General features: G+C 48.9%; 4 protein-coding genes across 4 annotated transcripts; 3 read left to right on the forward strand and 1 right to left on the reverse strand.

The window, feature by feature from the left end:
• Positions 1–405: 405 nt before the first annotated feature.
• Positions 406–1,898, forward strand: B0T15DRAFT_545221 (uncharacterized protein; the record flags this gene model as incomplete). The annotated part of the gene is made up of 3 exons (XM_062870125.1): positions 406–914; positions 994–1,118; positions 1,234–1,898. 3 exons carry the CDS (start codon positions 406–408, stop codon positions 1,800–1,802), a joined length of 1,203 nt encoding a protein of 400 aa, XP_062725226.1. The 3' UTR covers positions 1,803–1,898.
• A 23-nt stretch (positions 1,899–1,921) lies between these two features.
• Positions 1,922–3,176, reverse strand: B0T15DRAFT_515523 (uncharacterized protein). The gene is made up of 2 exons (XM_062868202.1): positions 2,828–3,176; positions 1,922–2,658 (listed from the first exon to the last, which is right to left on the reverse strand). Exons 1-2 carry the CDS (start codon positions 3,070–3,072, stop codon positions 2,136–2,138), a joined length of 768 nt encoding a protein of 255 aa, XP_062725227.1. The 5' UTR covers positions 3,073–3,176; the 3' UTR covers positions 1,922–2,135.
• A 576-nt stretch (positions 3,177–3,752) lies between these two features.
• B0T15DRAFT_3560 (uncharacterized protein) lies at positions 3,753–4,609 on the forward strand. The gene is made up of 2 exons (XM_062864147.1): positions 3,753–4,224; positions 4,274–4,609. Exons 1-2 carry the CDS (start codon positions 3,930–3,932, stop codon positions 4,579–4,581), a joined length of 603 nt encoding a protein of 200 aa, XP_062725228.1. The 5' UTR covers positions 3,753–3,929; the 3' UTR covers positions 4,582–4,609.
• A 1,571-nt stretch (positions 4,610–6,180) lies between these two features.
• On the forward strand, positions 6,181–7,962 carry B0T15DRAFT_545227 (uncharacterized protein). Its single transcript, XM_062870126.1, has 3 exons — positions 6,181–6,830; positions 6,912–7,003; positions 7,054–7,962. Exons 1-3 carry the CDS (start codon positions 6,238–6,240, stop codon positions 7,920–7,922), a joined length of 1,554 nt encoding a protein of 517 aa, XP_062725229.1. The 5' UTR covers positions 6,181–6,237; the 3' UTR covers positions 7,923–7,962.
• The last annotated feature ends 11,033 nt before the right edge of the window (positions 7,963–18,995 follow it).

The raw sequence follows: 18,995 nt of genomic DNA on the forward strand, positions 1-18,995 counted from the left end.
GACATTTTTCAGTCATGAAGTTGAACCACCAGTCCGTCTGTCCCATCGGTTCTCAGTCTGGTCCAGTTGGTCGAGAGATGGTCGGGAGTGACGCAGGACCCCGGATGTCGTGGACTCCGACCAACGTTCGACACAGTGGCCCGTCTTATTCTGATGGCCTGCCAAGGGTCGGGATCCCACTCATCGTCGACGACGGCGACACCGACCACCATGTATATAGGGGACAGTGGTGACTTGGTTCACCTCCAGCGCCAACCACGCAGGCATCATTCTGACCCAAGCCACTCCCTTGAACTTCGCTGCTCGGGAATCAGCTGGTACTGATCACTGAGGCGACTTACTCCCACGCTCTCTCGCTCTCCGACACCAATCAGTAACCTGTAATACCGCTTCTTCAAAAAGAAAATGTCTAGCTCTTCCAGACGCGACGTTCGCTTCGCCCCAGAACCGCGCCCATCTGGCAGGAGGCTTGAAGTACCGCCCCGGGATGCCTACGGCAGAAGCCACCACGCGCCGCCGTCCAGCAGCTCCCGGAGCCAGCCGCCGCCGAGCTCCTCCATGACCCTTCCCATCCGGTCCGCAGGCCCGCCGAGTTCGAGCTCTTCGAGCCGGCACGCTCCAGCGGCCGACGCCGCCGGTGCGCCGCCCGGAATCCCGCCGGCTCCTTGCACCTACACCGACGACATGCTCGACTACTTCGAGGAGGAGAACGAAGAACATGTGACGCAGCAGCACCTCATCAACGCTTCGGACCATGTCATCAACACGTTGAAGAAGGCCGGGATTCGATATGGTATTCTGGGGGGCTTGGGCATGGTCCTTCTCGGCAACCAGGGACGCACGACGAGGGATGCCGACATTGCTGTCGAGGTGAAGGTCAAGGACCTGTTGGCTGTCTTTGCTCATGACAAGCGGTATGTGACTCTCCTCAGTTGTCGTCGGAGCACTCCGCTATCACTAAGTACTAGTACAAAACTAACATCTGAGAACAAGGGTCTACGTGCCCCGCGCTCAGACCGTTGCCGGGGCTGGTGTCGCCAGGATCTTCGTCCTCACAGGTCCTGAATTTGGAGAGAAGGTGCGTCGTCTAGCTGTGGAGGTCGATCTAATTCTGAATGGTGAGTGTAGTACTACTAGTAACAAAACAAACCCGCCTTGGACGCAAAGGGTGGATGATGTGCTCGCTCCGGACAAGGAAACAATGCTAACCCATTCCCACTACCCCGACGGCAGGAGAGCGGGGCACGCCGAGAGACCTCTCTGGCGCAACTGAGACGATCTCTGTAACCACCAATCAGGGCCGGCGCGAGTGGAAGGTCCTCAAGCTCAAGTACTTCTTCAAGGGCAAGCTGAGGTCCTTCTACAACCGAGAGGGCCCCAACGACTACAAGGACCTGTGCTGGATGATATTCCAGCACTCCGACAAGGTCAGCAGGGTAGCGCCGGACCTGGACGAGGACCTCAGGCGCAACTTTGCCGACGCGTACGCCGAGAGAGAGCGCAACCCGAGTCGTGTCGAGTATGTCGAGGAGGTGCTTGGGCTGAGAACCCCGAAGAACGCGTCCGGTCGGGACCCTGGTGGCTCCAGTTCTCGCTCGGTTGACCCCCGTGCCTCGGACGCCCGCCGCGCCGACCCCCGTTACGCTGACCCGCGCTACGCTGACCCCCGTTACGCGGACTCGCGCTACACGGACCCGCGCTACGCTGACCCGCGTTACGCTGACCCCCGTTATATGAGCTCAAGCTCGCGCTCAGTCGACCCCCGCCGTGTTGACCCCTATGCGAGCACCAAGAGACGCTGAGTTCGAGGTTTGATACTACTCCTCCACTAGCTGAGGTAAGGTAGATAGCTGCCAAGCACCACCTCAGCAGCAGGTCAGGCACCAACAGGAATATCGGCGGAGCGGCGTTGGCGCAACCGGGTCTTATACTAGTAGTCTCCTTCTCGTCGGCGAAAAGGGGGTCTGTGGCAAACCGGGTGAGGAGTATGACGCGTAGTATGGGTTGCTTGGCAGCGACTGGATAACCCGATACCTGCTCCTTGTTTTGCTGTGCACGGGAATTGTAGACAGCGAATATAGTGTGTCTGGTCCAGCTTTACCTTTTCTTCCGGTATCTCGCGTAACAGTCTCGGTCTATGGCGGCGTGACAGGCCAATAGGTTACTGCTCGGAGACGATGCGGAATGCTGTGCCGCAGCAGCAAGAAATAACTCTTGTCCATCCGAAAGGCTTGGACTAGGGAGGAAAGAACATAGACCAAACCCTGGTTCGAAGTTGAAATGATGCCTTCGGATCCAACAACCAACCGCTCTTTGTGCCTTGAATGATTCGCCATGTAGAAGGGGCCAGTTTTCGTCAACTGCCATCCTTTACGTAAAGACGACGTAAACCCGAACTTTTGAGCTCCATGGTGTAGGGTGGAAAGGAAGTCTTCAGCCGCTAACAAGTGGCCAGCCCGATTGTTATTATCCGACGACGTCCCGCTCATGGGGGTGTGACCGTGTGACCCATGGCATATCGAGTCATCCTCTTCGGGTGACATGGCATGAAGAGCCTGTAATACCCGATAGTCACACAGGTGTAACACCCCAAGGTGGCACTTGACTGATCGGATCTGAAACGGCGGCGTCTGCAGGTATTGCCAGACATTTGTCTGCCTGGGTAAGTACCCTAATCAGCCAAGTGCAAGTTCGTAAGTACCCTAATTAGCCAAGTGCAAGTTCGCTGAAGTCCATACATGAATCCCCCAACTTCGCGACGTTTATTGAAATATATGAACGGTCCACCGAACAGGCACGGTGGCTGGTTGCAGAAACAATACCTTACCTTAACTTGCAATAACGGTATATGATAGGTATATGGGACGCTCCGCTGGGTACGGTGTGTTCGGCAGATATCCGTCTGCTTCGGGTTAAAGTCCCCGGTAGATGAGGTATGTAACGGGAACGAACATTCGGCCGACCATATGTCCCTGATGAGGCAACGTGCCTCGCGATCCGATTGCCATTCCCTACCATCAGTGCCTCGGCACTCATCGCAAATACATATAGATCCATTTTTGGAACAATCATGCGTCTCGTCGAGGAAAGCAATGATCATCACGCCAAGTCGCTTGTCGTAAGACCGACTGCTTGCAGCCAGGTCTTGGCTGCTCCTTCCCTACAGTGTAGTAACAAGAGGGAGGTAAGATAAGGATATCGAATCAGAGACACGCACCCGGGCGTGTCTCGGGCAATTTTGAAGCGCATATCTGCCTAAAGTGTTCGCGTCATAGGAGGAACCTCTGCGGCCGGTACTTGGAGTCTCTCAGATCTCGTCTGCGGCCCCTGCCCCGCATTCTCCTTCCCTTTCCTACACTCCAGAACTCTTGTTTCTTTCGGCCCTCTTCGCCAAGTTTGACGGCGCCCTTGGCAGTCTCTTGGCACGCAGCTTGGGCAACGGACCCGACATCTTGGTAAATAATCTATCTCAGCGATTGGTTTGCTCAAATATCTTGGCACATGCTGGGGCCAAAGGAGACGGCAAGGGAGCAGGGCGGAGTGACCGCCTGGAGCAGTGGTTCTCGTCTGTTTGACGGTTGGTCATCGAACCAAACTTCTTCCACACTCGAACAACGCAGCCTGTCATCAGCGACTCTCATCCCGGCGCCGAGACTTACCTGAACGCCTCCAGCACCTACACGCTCCGGGTTTTCCCTTCGATATCACCGCCCCGGAGACATCCGAGTACTCCATAGTCAATGGGGTTCTAGTCTATAAGAAGGTCATCAGTCATCGTGCATACAAGCAGCGCGTGACCTCGGTTCTGTGGCTTATCGATCAGTACGCTGGCCGACTTCAATGCCGCTTCAATCACACCGACACTTCCGCCACCGTCGACATCCCTGACGCGACAGGTGTCTGGCTGCCTTGCGCTCGGAGAACGCAATATGGCCGTGCCAGCAAACGCGGCGGTGAGAGAAAACAGACGGCGGGCAACCGCCTTGGAACTGGAACGAATCAATGTGATCAAAGCCTTAACGGCCGCCGAATACTCCAGGCGCCAATTCATTCTGAACTTCGCTGCGACTCGAGACACGAAGCTTCTAATCCCCGGACGGAAATCCGATGCCGTCAAGGCCGCAGAAGAATGGGTTGCGGCATGGCTCAGCCAGACTGATTACGTTGGTGATGACCAAGAGCTGTTCAAGTATAGTGTCGACGCGCGGCTGTGGGCCACTCATGGTATGTTGAGCGTTGCTCTTCCTGCAGCCTACGGCTAACATCCGTGCAGTTGGGAGTAGCATCGAGTTTCCGTTCGCATTTATGCGCGGAAGCATTGAAGTATCCCCCAGCGAAACGAGCAATGAAGCCGAACTGAAAGACCACGGAAGCGAGGCCTTCCTCCTGAAGGAGATTGATGTCCGCGACGTCGAAACATCATCTCCAACAGCACAACCCCGGAGAGGTTCATGGAGAAAGCAACGGCAACCCTCTGTGTCTACCATTCAGAGCGAGGATCCTAAAGCTGACCCGAGAAAATCCCCTTTCCTTGTGCGTTTGGGCCGCTCCTGGACCCGACGACGGTCATCTTCATCTTGACTCCGGCGGGGAACCGAAGTCTTGGGACAGCGACGTGCCTTCCGAGTCAGTCCTCGTTACACAAAGCCCGAGCCAGCAAACACGACGCCGCCCGGAGGCCTCCGGCACCATTCACATGACCAGGTACACGCAAACGGAGGAACTGGTTCAACTGGAGGTTGCTCCATACTCATAACCAGCAAGGGAGAAGAGGGCATATACCTATCAGCGCGCTCATTCATTGCGGGGAAATGCAGGGAACACACGGGAGGTGAAACCAAAACCATATCCAAGGCCAGCGGCGCTGCGGCGAAAGGCTTGGCCGAAACACAGTGTGACGGGACGCTCTGGTCCACAGCCTTGTCACACTGCCACGTCCTCCACACGTTCCAGCCATTGGGAGCCCGCACGAGCACGCCGATGGACTGGGGAGGGAGAGGCGGAAAGAATAAGCGGTTTTCGACTGGGGCACGCTTGGCCATACTGGGCCTTCCCTTGGTATTGGATTGCTCCCGTGTCTTGGCCGGCAAAGCTGCCACTCCGGCGAGTGAGAATGGGGCACCCGGCTTGCTGGGAACACGGTTATTTTATACTTATTCTTCGTTGGCGGAGGCGTCTCGGCTCATTGGTTTCCGGCGGATTGGTTTTTTCTTGCTCTCATTACTCCACCTGGAAGCATACGACACTAAGGTGGCCTTGATGAGGTTATGACAGCCATCTCCTAGTTCCAACCTTATAATTTTCTTATAATGAAAGCCGTTCCTTGCGAGGTGTCTATCATCTCCTGTGTCATGTGATCCGTGTGCTCGGTGACAGACACATTGTAAGCTGGTGCGATGTTTATATTGCCGCAACGTGTAAAAGGTGCAAGCGCCCGTCTGAAGCGGAAGTATTGACACGGCTCCAATGTAATCCGCCAGCTCTGGCGTTCCAGTGAGCTGGGCTCTCCTGCTGACGCCCATGGATACTCCTCGATGCTGCTATGCTAGCCAATGGGTGGCACCCATTGGTAGGTAGGTATCTTACTGTGCCGACTAAGGTATGCCAGTCCTGTCTTATCATCTCCGATATAAAACAGCGCAAAGTCGATGACGGCGAACGTCTACAATGCTAATATGCGGACTTGACTGACCCGACTGATCAGTCGCCCGATGTTTTGGGGGACGAGATCCAGGTTCGCGCTCCTGGACCAGGGCTGCCTCTATAACGACGAGAAATGGCGCTGAGCAATGGAGCCTGCAACTCGTCGTGATAAGCTGCTAAAGACCTTTATAGTTCTTATATTTAGTAACGTTATAGCTTATAAGCCCACCTATATATAAAGCAGCTCCCTGGCCTAGCTGAGGACATTGATTCTTTACCTTCATTACCTTCTTCATCACCTAGTATTACACTGTTTTCTCTCCCTCTGAACTCTGCACATTGCAACATATACAGCCTCGGCGAGTCGCTCTCGTAGTGCAGGTACCCTAGGTACCTATGCATGGTCTGATCCCTGAGAGTTCGTTAGCGCCTGTCGCTAGCTCCGCGCTAAGTTTAAGATTATTTTAAACGTCGTGATCCTGCGTGTATGTATTTTTAGCGTGTCAGGCCCTTTATTAGGCTGCGTGCCTCCGATGAGAAATTTGCACAGACGATGAAAGCGACGAAATCTTGAACCAGAACCTAAGGTTGGCCATGGCCACCTCCCGCATATGGTCCTTCGCACTCAATACCGTCTCACTGCTCTGTCTGCTGACCGGGATCTATTATGCGGTTCAGTTCCACAGAAAACCGCTTCTGGCATGGGACGTCCCGACACACCTTTCCTACCAGAAGATAGGAACCGTTGGCCACTCGCGCAGTCTGGCGCGCTATGACGCCGATCTCTGGAACTACGCCATCCAAATCTGCGGAGGAGTCATCGCGGTGATTACTCTTGTTGCCTTCCAGCGTCACGGCAATGGGCAAGCACAATGGACGACGGCCCAGCCCAATTCGGGCCCGAGTGCGCGCCGAGCGCCCAACTCGGCGACATCAAGCATATGGAACGAGTTCGGGTTCAACTTCCGCAGCAAGATGGGTCCCAGCACCATCTTGGCGTGTATGACGATTGGCGCGGGGGTCTTCTCCAGCCTGTTGGGCATGCACCCCGCAACATGGACGACAACGAGCCCCATCCGCGCGGTTTCCACGGCGGCCATCACCGCCGAGATGACGCGCGTCCCTGCCGCGACGCCGTGGGACATGTCGGCCGTGATGCTGCGCAGCGCGTTCGAGCGCGTTGTTTCGTAGAAGGCGCATGGCCGGGAGGTCACGCACCGCTATCTCTCGCGCCACCTCGCGGACGGGGAGGGCGTGCGGGTCGGGAGGACCGTCTACCCGTCCATTCGGACGCACGGCGTCGGTGTCGCGCCGGCCCCGTGGGAGCGGAGGGGCTACCGCGTGCCGGTTGACCAGGGCCGTGTGCTGGCGTACGAGCCCATCGTGGCCGCGACGAACGTGACGGTCCAGTGCAGCGACAGCACCGAGGACTGGGCCTGGGCTACGAAGTTCACGAATTTGCCTCGACGGAAGAACCTGATGAGCCCAACACTGTCACACACCGCTTCCACTTCTCGCCCAAGACAGACTGGCACACGCGCGGGCCGAATCAAACCGTCACATACGTGGACGGGAGCAAGGGGTTCAACCTCGAGACCTGGCAAGCCCTGAAGAAGGATGGCGATGACGCCAGGCATGCGGACAACATCGAGGTACACCAAATCTTCGTGTTCACCAACGTTGGGCCAATCAACCGTGTCCCCAGGGTCATCCTCCTCGATTGTCTGTACGGAGGTGCCGATGTCATCAGGCAAGTGACCATGACCTCACCCCTGGAGCCTATCTCCATCGGGGACATCATGGACACCAAGGACGCTCTCGACATGGAGGACCTGTACCCCATGGCGTCAGCCATCGAGAACGCCCTCGGCCGCGATGGAGGCGCCATGGTCGCCGGCATGGCGGCTGCCGGAATGACCTCGCTCGAAATGTGGGATCATCTCCGCGGCCGGACGCTCGCGCTAAACGAGCTGGTCGAGCACATCTTGGTCGACACCGCACAGGCCTACTTCAGCCTTGTCCGGCAGTGGAGGGAGGAGGCTCAATTCTTCTCGTGGCCACGAGACGTTCCGGCGGGCCATCTGACGGCCACCACGAAGCGCATCGGCTGGGATGGCAGCGCCGGCGTGGGGGGCCTGATCGTACTCGGACTGCTTGCGCTGTTGCCGCTGACGGCGCTGACGAGTCTCTGGAGAGGGATGATGCGGGACTATGGACGGAGGCATTTTTCCAGTGAGTTCGAACTGAGGGACGGGGTGATTAAGAAGAAATCTGAATAGAACTCATTGATTTGTTTTGCTTCAATTGGCTTCCTCGTCACTCCATCTCTTTGCTACTGTTACAGTGGCACGGCATCATTGCCTAATTCGAGTATTCGTTCCAAGCTGTGGTTTCTACTCGCCGGTCCTAATCCTGGATATATGTCACCATTGCTAAGGGTGAGATTGTTGCACGCACCGGTACTGCAGGCCAAACACCATGAATTGGAACTATGGAAAAGTGGTGATGTTAACACCGAAGTGTCCGATATGTCAAGAAAATGTATCCCTCGCAACATCCAATTCGTTGACGTTCAACCATCAACTCGTACAAGCCCTCTACTATCTCCCATTTTCTCACGCCACCTGTTGCCTGTTGACTTAGTTTAGCAGATCGACTTGGAGGCTGCGTTCTCTAAGTGTTCAGCGTCCTATCTTCAGCAGCTAAAGCAGGATCTGCTGGTTGAGGCTGTATAATGTTAGTAGAGCTCCCCTACCGTGGTTGTCCCAATCTTCGTCGTTCCTCGTCAAGATCTAATCTCCCTGTTGCCATTGCGTACTTGATCGTTGTACGGACTGCTTTTATATCTGGCGACCACATCTTTGGATCCAATAGTGCTTTCCCTCCCAAGTAGAACGAGAGGCTCCCTCGCCTTGCTACTATATATTGCAACATATCTTCCCTTAGAGCTGCCTATCTTACGCATCGCAATAGAAAATGTTCTACGGTTTCCCTCGCTCGGCCGTAAGGACAAAGGCCTGACTCGACCGCTCTGATTCTGTTTAGAAAGCCGTTTAGCCTCGCCATTCCGGTTCGGAGTTATACCAAGATATAGGCTTCTTTTCGTTTCAACTTGTCGTAGAGATCGCAAGTGTATTTGCTAGAAAATGCTACATCTAGAGCCTTTAAGAATTTGCCTACGCCTTCCGGGAGAGTACTCCTCTATCGTTGTTTGGTCAATGCCAGCCTAATTGCAGTAGATTTGGCTTGGGGCATTTGGAGGTTGGATATCTGTCCTTGCCTCGTTGTCCTTTATACTGCCGCCTTAGCCTTTAAGCCCAACGCAAAGTTAGCTTCCGCTAGGATCTATAAGAAGTCGACCGAGTTCCCTCTTTCTTAGTGCTATCTAGCCAACTTGTAGATTTATTATAAGTGCCTTGGCTAGACTGCTATCGCAGTTGCCTAATTGCTGCTAGCGCTGACTGGTTCCTAGTGACAATGGTAATATATCTATAGCAGGCGTTGGCCGGAATCCTCTCTAAGGCCATTGTAATAGCTACTAGTTCTGCTGTATACGGGTTCTGCTCCTCCCTTATGCCAAGGGTTATAGCAAATCTTGTTATAGTCTCGCTAGTCCTATTGAAGAGACTATCTTATGCGATACTACCAATACCAACAATGCCTTTCTTTATAGATGAGCTGGTTGCAATCATAATGCCTATAGCTCTGTTGGCCATCTCGGTCGCCTTCTCTCGGTTAGCTTCAATCATCGGCTGTAGGCAAGGTGCCTAGGGAGCGATAGTGTATTCCTAGATTGTTTCTATCCGTTCTGCTTTTATTCCTTCTACTATATAGGCGATCTTCTAAAGTAGGGAAATGAATCGTACTATTATCCGGATTTTCTTCTAAGCTAGGGGACAAGTTCTAGGCAATATCTGAATGTTGATCTATAGTCTAGCTGCCGGCTAGGTATATCGTTCTCGTATAGAGAGAATGCTCGCTTCGGCTTCTGCTATAGCTATAGCTACGGTCCGAAAGACTCCTATAATTACTAGGGTACCAATTTTCTAAGCCCTATTCAGCCAGCTTAGCGCCTTTCCCCTATACGCATATATCCAGACGCTAGCCGCATAGTCTATAATAGGAGCCATTATCGCTATAAATAGTTGTCTTGCTATTTGCAGAGAAAGCATCTTTAGCCTCCTTAGTGCCAGAATAGCTATAAGACCCTTAGTTGCCGTCTTGGCAATATGCTGCTTATAGCAGAGTTCGCAGTCCATTGTTACCCCTAGGATCTTTACGCTCTTTTTTTACTTCGCTCTAACTATAAACGGCGTTTCGGAGGATCGCTCCCTACTTCTTATAAAGTATACGATAGCCGTCTTTTCGCTCTCGAACTAGGCGCCGCTTTGTCTTCCCCAATCTAGAGCCCTATCTATAATGGCTTGGATACCAGAGCAGTTCGCCTCTGTGTTACGAACCAACCATATAACCCGACCTGGTGGGGCCATGCAGGTGATGAAGTTACCAATCGGAGAGCACGAGGCAGTAGGATGCCCCACATGGACGCCGATGGACGACAGCGTCCAGGAGCGTCCGTATGGACGCCTAGGGACGCTGGCGAGCACCAGCGACCATGGACGCCCGAGGACGACGGCGAGCGTGGGCGTCCACGGAAAAATAGCTAGTATATAGTCATTCGTTACGGAGGGCTCTGAGAGTCCTCCAGTGAGCAATACAAGCAGTAAGGTAGCCCTACATTACTGTGCAGACATTGCGACTTGCATTGTTGTGAACCTTTTGGCTTCACCGAGACCTACAGTCCGACCAGCAGATACCTTCGACCGGCGAACCCTTTCAGAGGCAGGACTGCCTGTGGTTTCGTCACACTCTGCTATTAGGCCTATAACCTAGGCCGTATAGTCGTTAATAAAAGCGATTGAGCTTCCGTTCGTATTGATTTTATACTATACTAGGTTTATATTAAAGAAGAGGAACAAAATCAGTGACAGTAGTAATCCTTATAGCAAACCCGCTTAGGGCAACTCTTGCCCTTCAGATGTAAACCCATTCACTATGATGGTTGCTGTACACTAAGAGCAAAAGGTATCAATCTACCTAACCAGAGGCTCTAGTATACCTCTTGCTCTAAGCCTCTATAGAAAATAGCTAGTATATGGTCATTCGTTCTGGAGGACTCTGGGAGTTCTCCAATAAGCAATACAAGCAGTAAGGTAACCCTATACTACTATACAAACATTGCGACTAGCATTGTTATAAATCTTTTGGCTTTACCGAGACCTATAGTCCGACTAGCAAATACCTTCGACCGGCGAACCCTTTTAGAGGCAGGACTGCCTATAGTTTCGTCATATATTACTTACTCCCTTTGACTCTATCATAGTTTAGATCAAAGGTAATATCGATCATCATAGCGCCTTAGACATCTAGTACCCTAGGCTCCTAGGGCCAGACTACAACCATATAGCAGATACAGCAGGTCATCGAAGCCCTTAACATAAGGATTGCCTAGCTTAAGGCCTAGAAAGATAACACCTAGATCCTCAAGGCTCTCAACAATAAGATCGCCCAGCTCGAGGCCGAGAACGGTAATATATAGCAACTTGTCAATAAGGCCTATAATATATATATATTCTCCTACTCCGCTATGCCTCGCTATTTATAAGGCGCGCCGGACCCTCTACTGCTATATACAAAGGAAAAACCGTACCGTTTAGGCCGGGTGAAAACCTTTGTCGGAAGTGATAGGAAAGACATAGTTCCAGTGATACACGCTGCTGCAAGTAATAAGGCCTATAATAGTAAGCCTAAGGACAAGGCCAAACTCGAAGCACCCCCTAAGTACGGAGGCGACAAAGAAGGACTTACTAGATTCCTTATATCTATAAGGGCCTACCTTAAGTACTACCCGGACAAATTTGCAGACGAATCCGCCAAAGTTATATTTATCTCCTTACGGCTTAAGGGGAAGGTACTTCGATAGTTTGAACCTACCCTTAAGGATTGGCTAACCAATAGTACGGATGCTTAGGACGACTTTACTATTGAAATTTTCAAATCGTACAATAAATTTAAGCAGGAAATCCAGAACGTGTTCGGAGACTATAATAAGAAGCTCTATATATAGGAGCGACTCGTACGCCTAAGACAGACAAAGTTAGCGGCTACCTATGTTATATAGTTCCACTAGGATTTACTTCGGTATAAGATCAATAATAAAGGTCTTATATAGTTGTTCTATAATAGATTAAAGGAAGAAGTCAAGGATAAACTATATTAAAAGGACCGACCTAATATGCTTGACGAATATATTGCTATAGCTATCTGCATTGACAATCGGATTTATACTAGGCGCTAGTAGCGTAAGGGATATAGAACGCAGCCTATATTCGTCAAGGCCAACGACAAAAAGAAGTGATAGTACCCTAGTATATCGTATGACACCTATGCTAGTCCGATGGGTATAGACGCCACCTAATATAAGGATAAGGGACATAAGGACAAGTCCCAGGTTACCTATTTCAACTGCGGTAAGAAAGGGCATTTCAAACGGGAATGTCGCAGCAAGAAGAATTGGAAGCAGGTGCCCGGCAAAGAAAACGCTACAATCGATAAGTCAACCTATATGGTTGAAGTAGCTGCGGCAAGCTATACCAAGGATAACTTCGACGACGTAGTTGACCGAGGCATAGCTGAAGGAAGTATTAACAACTTCTTTTAGTCAGGAAGCAATAGCCCCTATATTATATTCGAAGAACCTATTATAGGCTACGATATCGCCGCTGCCATAGTATTATAACTTATAGAAGATTAGGGATTTCAATTGACCTAGAATAAAGAAGGTCAATAGAGGATATAATAATCGGATAACGAACCTATTGGCCCGAACCCTATCTTTCTTGCTTAACGCCTTTAGGAGGCTAAGGAGGAATAAGCCGAGCTTTGGACAGTTACCTAAAGACTTACAGAAGAAAAAACATAGGCTATAAGCCAGCTAGAATTCGTTAAGGCCAAGTTGGTTAGGGTCTAGGAAGAACAGCACTCGAACTTATAGGATAGGCCGGCATAGGACCAAGGCCAGGATAGGAGAAATAGTAGAATTAAGAACCCCAAGGCTAAATACCAGAAGGCCTAGAACCAGCGAAGACTTAAGGGATAGAAACTATAAGATTAGGATACTTTTTGGAATAAGAAGCTATATAACGGCATCGGGGATAGTAATACAGTACGTATTTAGATTGGATTTAGCCCGCGCTACAAACCCTATAAAAAAGACGTACTTCGACTCTAACCCTAGCAATACAACTACGTCTACGTCCTATAGTTCCAGTATATTACGTACGAATGCCAATACCATTTTCGATCAAAATTTGACAACGACTTTTAGCCCAATAGGCCTACCGACCGAAATAGAGAACCTCGACTAGTCCTATAGATTTAGGATATAGGGACTAGCACCGACTAGTTCCTATAGAAGGTTGAAAGGACCAATATATACGATAGAATCAGGGTAATACCGTAAAGAACTTAGCTAGAAGACTGCCAGCGGTAGCCTAATAGCACTCGACAATACAAGAGCTAGGATTACTTAATCTATATATAAATAAAGCTCTAAGAATATTACGAACATAAAATATATATATAGAGATAAATGACGCCTTGCGAATAGCAACAGGAAGAAAAAAGAGCGAACGAGATTCGACAATTGTTTAAAGAACTCCCGAGACTTGAACCGTAGGACGGTGACCAAAAGGCATAAGAAGATAGGGACGCCTATCTAGATGCTTAGACGGAGTTAGGAAACGGCTTAGGGCCCTCTAAGGGGCCCAAAAACCACTAAATCTATTATAACGACAATAGATCCGTAGGTGTAGGAAGAACTATATAAGGAAAAGGATCTATAACCTCCTAGCAAGCGAAAAGGAAGCCGCTGCGATTTAGAACGACAAACCCGATAATAGAATTTAGATTATAGTATACTAGAAAGGATTTCAAACATTGGCATTAGTAGATAGAGGATCTTAGGTCGACCTTATCTCGCCAACACTTGTCAACCGATTCAGGATCCTATAGAGGATTAAGAAGAAATAGTATATTGTTAAGGGACCATTCGATACCCAATAGGTATAATAAGAAATAGAACCACTTAAGATTATAGTAGAAGGGAAAACCACCAAAGTAGTATTTGACATTATTAAAATAGGGCCTAAGAAGGGCATAATTCTAGGACGCCTATAGTATCGAGATTACAACCCAGACATCAGTTAGAAGGGAGGTAGCCACCTATAACCTTGGGAACAGAGGCTGTATCCGACTAACGAGATAGGAAGCGCAGACGATGGATTGCAGCAGGGAAGATTACCCCGGAAGGCGGCCCCTATAGATCTACCGCAAGAGACAGACAGTGCCAGGCAGCGCACTACAGACTTAGGAAAAGGCGGCAGTTACTAGAAAGAACAGCGAGAATTGGCAAGACTAGGCTAGAGACAACGCCACTTGCAACGACACCCTTATATAGCTTAGAGAGACATAGACGATATCGAAATCGCTATTATCTCAATCGACAAGACCGGAGAATTCGAATTCCAGGATTAGGTCACCTAGAGGGAAGCAGCCAATATTACAGCCGGAGATAAGTTCTTATACTACCGGAGTATAGAGAAGAATATAGAAATAGGCAAGATCCTAGCAGAATACTAAGGACACCTGGCGTTCGAAGCAAAGCATTTTAAAGGGCTACTAGACTATAGACCTTGGGATTACAAAATCAAACTTAAGGAAAGAGCCTAGTTGAAATTCTTCAAGGTATACTATACTAATAAAAAGCAAGATACTAAGTTAAGAAGATATCTTAAGGAGAATCTTAAGATAGGGTATATTAGACTATCGATATTACCGGTAGGCTACCTAGTCCTATTTATTCTAAAAAAGGATAGAAAGCTTTAGATATATATAGACTACCGACAGCTGAACGAAGAGATAGTAAAGAACCGGTACCCCTTGCCATTTATCTTACGGATTTAAGACTAGTTGGTAGGCGCCTATTACTTTACTTACCTCGACCTTCTAATAGCATACGCCTATATTTGCATTAAGGAAGGAGATAAATAGAAGATAGCGTTCTATACTCCCTACGGCCATTATAAGTACCTTATAATACCCTTCGGATTAATAAACGTACCGGCAACCTTCTAGGCAGTCGTTAACTATATAATCCGCCTATTCCTCGATAGATTCGTAGTCTATTACCTAGATAATATCCTTATCTTCTCTAAAGTATTCGAGAAATACAAGAAGTATATAAAGGCAGTGCTAAACGTATTTTATAAGCATAAGCTATTAGACAATAAGGATAAGAGCGAATTCTATATTATAAAAATAGTGTTTCTTAGATACGAAATTTCGCTTAATAGAATTAGGATAGAGCCAGCAAAGATTAAAGCAATTAAAATATAGCTACGACTAACGACGACAATAGAGGTATAAGGGTTCATTAGATTTGCCAATTTCTACCGAATGTTTATTAAGAACTTTGGCGACCTTATATAACTATTATATGAACTTACGAAAAAAGATATCGAGTTCCGGTAGAAAGACAAGTATAAGCAAGCGTTTTAGAAAATTCGCAATACGATTATTACCGACCTAGTGCTCTAGTTACTAGACCTATAGAAGCCATTTAAGGTCGAAACCAATATATTAGACTATACAATTGGAGGATAACTTAATTAGCGCAATAAACATAGGAAGTTATACCCAGTTGTATTCTTTTTAAAGAAGCTCGAAGGACTACGACTCAACTACCCAATCTACGATAAGGAGTTGCTAGCTATTATCGAAGGTTTTTAAGAATAGAGACTATACCTTAGTAGTATAACCTATAAAGTTCAAGTCTATATAGACTATAAGAACTTGCGGTACTTTACTATTACGAAGGTGTTAAACGGATAACAAACTCGATAGGTAGAATTCCTTTTAGAGTTCAACTTCAAAATCAATTATAAGAAAGGCTCGGAAAACGCACGAGCGGATGCGTTAAGCAGAAGGCCAGATCACTTTAGGAATAGCCAACCAGAAGCCTTACTACTATTACTCTAACAATAGCCAGATGGTTCCCTATAGTACGTTCCCTAACCGATAGAAGATCTCGATAACGACACGCTTCTACAATAGGATAAAGATCCTAGTATGCAACCTCTGCAACCGTTTGAAGAATGTTGTATAGTCTTTAGGGAAGAACGGCTAGGAAAAGACTTCCAGGACCAGAAGTAGAACGATATAAACGAGAAGGCAGGCATCTCTTAGAGAGATAGAGCGTTATAGTACAACGGCAAAGCCTATATCGTACTATAGGATTAAACAGAATTAATCAAGACAATCTACAAGTCGAAACTCGGAGGATATATAGGAATCACTAAAACAGTCGCCAAGGTTCGGCAATACTACGACTTCCTAGGACTTAGGACCAGAGTTAAGAACATTGTATAGGAATATGACCTTTGCAATCGAAGCAAGTCAGTACGGCACAAACTATACGGGCTCTTAGAGCCACTGCCAGTTGCAGAACGACTATAGAGTTCGGTGACGATGGACTTTATCACCAAACTACCACTTTCGAAAGACTCGACTACTGGAACGAAGTACGATAGTATTCTTACTATGGTTGACCGACTTACCAAGTGGAGCTACTTCTTCCTATATAAAGAATTATAGTCAGTAGAACAACTTGTAGATATAATCTATCGGTATATCACAGCAGTTTATAGATGGCTAGGAGAATAGATCATAGACCGAGATACTAAGTTCGTATTAAAGTTTTGGCAAGCGCTTATAAAGCGTTTAGGTATAAAGAGCAAGCTTTTAATAGTATACTACCTATAGATAGATGGCTAGATAGAAAGGCTCAATCAAATCGTCGAACAATACCTTAGAACGTTCGTCAACTTCCAATAACGTATCTTATAAGCGAGTGACCTGTGACGACTAGATGCAATTGAACAGGGTCAAGCCGGCTGTTGTTGTCATTCTATTTCGTGAATCTAAGGTTGAGGAAAGGAAAGAGAAGTTCTGAGTCGGTGGCTCAGAACATTACACGAAGATATTCCTGATTTGTGGGTCATGTGACCGGTGCTCCACAACAGCCGTCAATCAGGGAGGTCGTGGGTTCGACCCCCGCCTGGGGCGACACCCATACCGACCGTGACATGACCTATATAAGCGAATGACCCACCCCCCTGCCAAACTTTAACAACTATCCTCGATTATACCACAATAATACTAGGAACCAACTATAATTACATCGGAAACAGCTGAATCAGATGCTTCTACAACCTCCTGGTAAGTGCGGGCATTATAACCAGGCTTGCCGCACATACTACAGCACCGAACCTTCGTACGGCCCCCCCCTGCACCACCACTATCCTGCTCCTTTTCTTGCGCCACCTCCCCAACCACGGCCTTCTGGCCCAGTTGATCCTTTACATCATATACTGCAAGCGATCCTCCAAGCTGCATGCGTATTCTTTTTGCTCTCCGGCGCTTGCTTAGTGCCTCGTTGGCCTTGCGGAGCAAAGTGTTCTCTACACGAAAGAGAGCCACATGGTGTATTACCGCCGTTGTACTCTTAGCAAGCTGGTCCACAGCAGCCAACATCGAGGTTGGGGAGCTATTTTGATGGTTGGCAATACGAGTCTTGATAAGTGTTGACTGCGAGGTCGCTTCTCGAGGGTTATATAGTGTCTGGAAGATCCAAGGTTATAGTATGCCGGCCCGCGAGTTCAGGGGTGTTGGTATATGAAGCCTTACATCCAGCTTGGATAGCACCCTCTCTGGATCGTACGGCACAAGGCCAGCACCTGCAAAGCCACCCTAGGCATTCTTCTCCGTTATAGAGGCGAAGAAGGCCTTACAGAAGGCATAGAGGAACTCGAGCTCGCTTACGTAGGTGATATACATCCGCATCAAGTGCTCAATCTGGCGACCATACGCCTTCTTCAGCGGCCCAAAGCAGCTGACATCGAGTGGCTGGAGGAGGTACGAGGAATACGGAGGCATACAGAGCGTAATAATATTATTCTGCTGGCAATAGAACTCGAATTCGGTGGAGTAATAGCTCTCGTGGCCATCGAGGATCAACAGCCGGTACTTGCCCTTTGCCCAGGACACCGTATGGTAGTCGAAGTGCTTGATCCAATCCAGGCCTACGGCATTAGTAGTCCAGCCATTATCGGTGGTTGTAATACGCCAGTCGGCCGGGAGATCACACTCGGTATACCAGTTAGCGAGGTAGTACTATACGGCCAAGATGATGAATGGAGGGATGGTCCAGCCAAGGGCATTAACTCCCTAGATAACCGTCGCCCATTTGCGGTTGCCAGGCTGAGCTAGCTTTGCCTTGCTCCTGCCATTAGAGGTTATAACGACTATACCCGCATAGATAATACCCATTATAAACCCAGTCTCGTCGAAGTTATAGATATTGTCATCTACAATACCATACTTGGCCTTGACGTTCTATACAAGGGCAAACCAATCGCCAATGACCTTTGGATCCTCGCACTTGGCCCTCTAGTAGTCGTATCTGCGCGCCTAGCGCGTTCGGATCCCTTCCTTACGTTGGACGAAGTTATATGCCCAGAGCTTGCCGACAGGGGGCGCGTCGCATATGCGTAGAAGTTAGTTGGCTATATCTTCTACACCATATAACCTAAGCGGAAAAGCTCGCTCAGAGAGCTCAATTATATATCGAACAAGCGCCTCCTCTTCGGAATCGGTAAGCCAGCGCAAGTTGGGCGTGGTATCGCATTGTACAGGCTTTCCGGCGTATCGACGCGCTAGGGTTCTACGGTCGACCCTATAGATCTTGGCTGCAGCTCGTTCGCTTAGATTTTTATCGTTTTGAAGAACTTGGAGAGCCAAGTTTAACCTATCCTCTTTCAAAGTAGCAGGCATCCTCAATGGTAGAGAAAATATATTGTTGAGGGTAGAGGTGTCGCATCGCGTAGAAAGTGGGTCATTCGCTTATATAGGTCACTCGCTTATAAGATACGTTAGGACAACTAGGTTGATCTATTGCCAGTAGCATAGCTTATATACAATATAATGCCAATAGAGATAACAAAGGTAATTCCGTTCTTCGCGAACTTTAGTTATAAAGCAGATTTATGCTAGGGACCAGATATTATAGTACCTAGGGCAAAGGTCAAGGCAGAAAAAATATATATACTATATACACCCTTCCCGGTGAACAAACATCGGGGGCCGCCCACGCGGGCGGCCGGGCATCGCAAAAATCGGGAATTAGGTCCTTTGTGATCTGTTCTTTCGATTCCAAGGGGTTGCAGCGACGCGCA

This window comes from Chaetomium strumarium (assembly GCF_033439665.1).
Source record: "Chaetomium strumarium strain CBS 333.67 chromosome Unknown B0T15scaffold_1, whole genome shotgun sequence".
Lineage (NCBI taxonomy): Eukaryota > Fungi > Ascomycota > Sordariomycetes > Sordariales > Chaetomiaceae > Chaetomium > Chaetomium strumarium.

Excerpts from the sequence above, each read along its gene's own strand:
- B0T15DRAFT_515523 (XM_062868202.1), bottom strand. The coding sequence starts at position 3,072 with ATGATTGTTCCAAAAATGGATCTATATGTATTTGCGATGAGTGCCGAG. Across the intron at positions 2,659-2,827 it reads TACCGTTATTGCAAGTTAAG|GCAGACAAATGTCTGGCAAT; the intron begins GTAAGGTATTGT and ends GTACTTACCCAG.
- B0T15DRAFT_3560 (XM_062864147.1), top strand. The coding sequence starts at position 3,930 with ATGGCCGTGCCAGCAAACGCGGCGGTGAGAGAAAACAGACGGCGGGCA. Across the intron at positions 4,225-4,273 it reads GCGGCTGTGGGCCACTCATG|TTGGGAGTAGCATCGAGTTT; the intron begins GTATGTTGAGCG and ends ACATCCGTGCAG.
- B0T15DRAFT_545227 (XM_062870126.1), top strand. The coding sequence starts at position 6,238 with ATGGCCACCTCCCGCATATGGTCCTTCGCACTCAATACCGTCTCACTG. Across the intron at positions 6,831-6,911 it reads GCGTTCGAGCGCGTTGTTTC|GACCGTCTACCCGTCCATTC; the intron begins GTAGAAGGCGCA and ends GCGGGTCGGGAG. Across the intron at positions 7,004-7,053 it reads CGTGCCGGTTGACCAGGGCC|TGCAGCGACAGCACCGAGGA; the intron begins GTGTGCTGGCGT and ends GTGACGGTCCAG.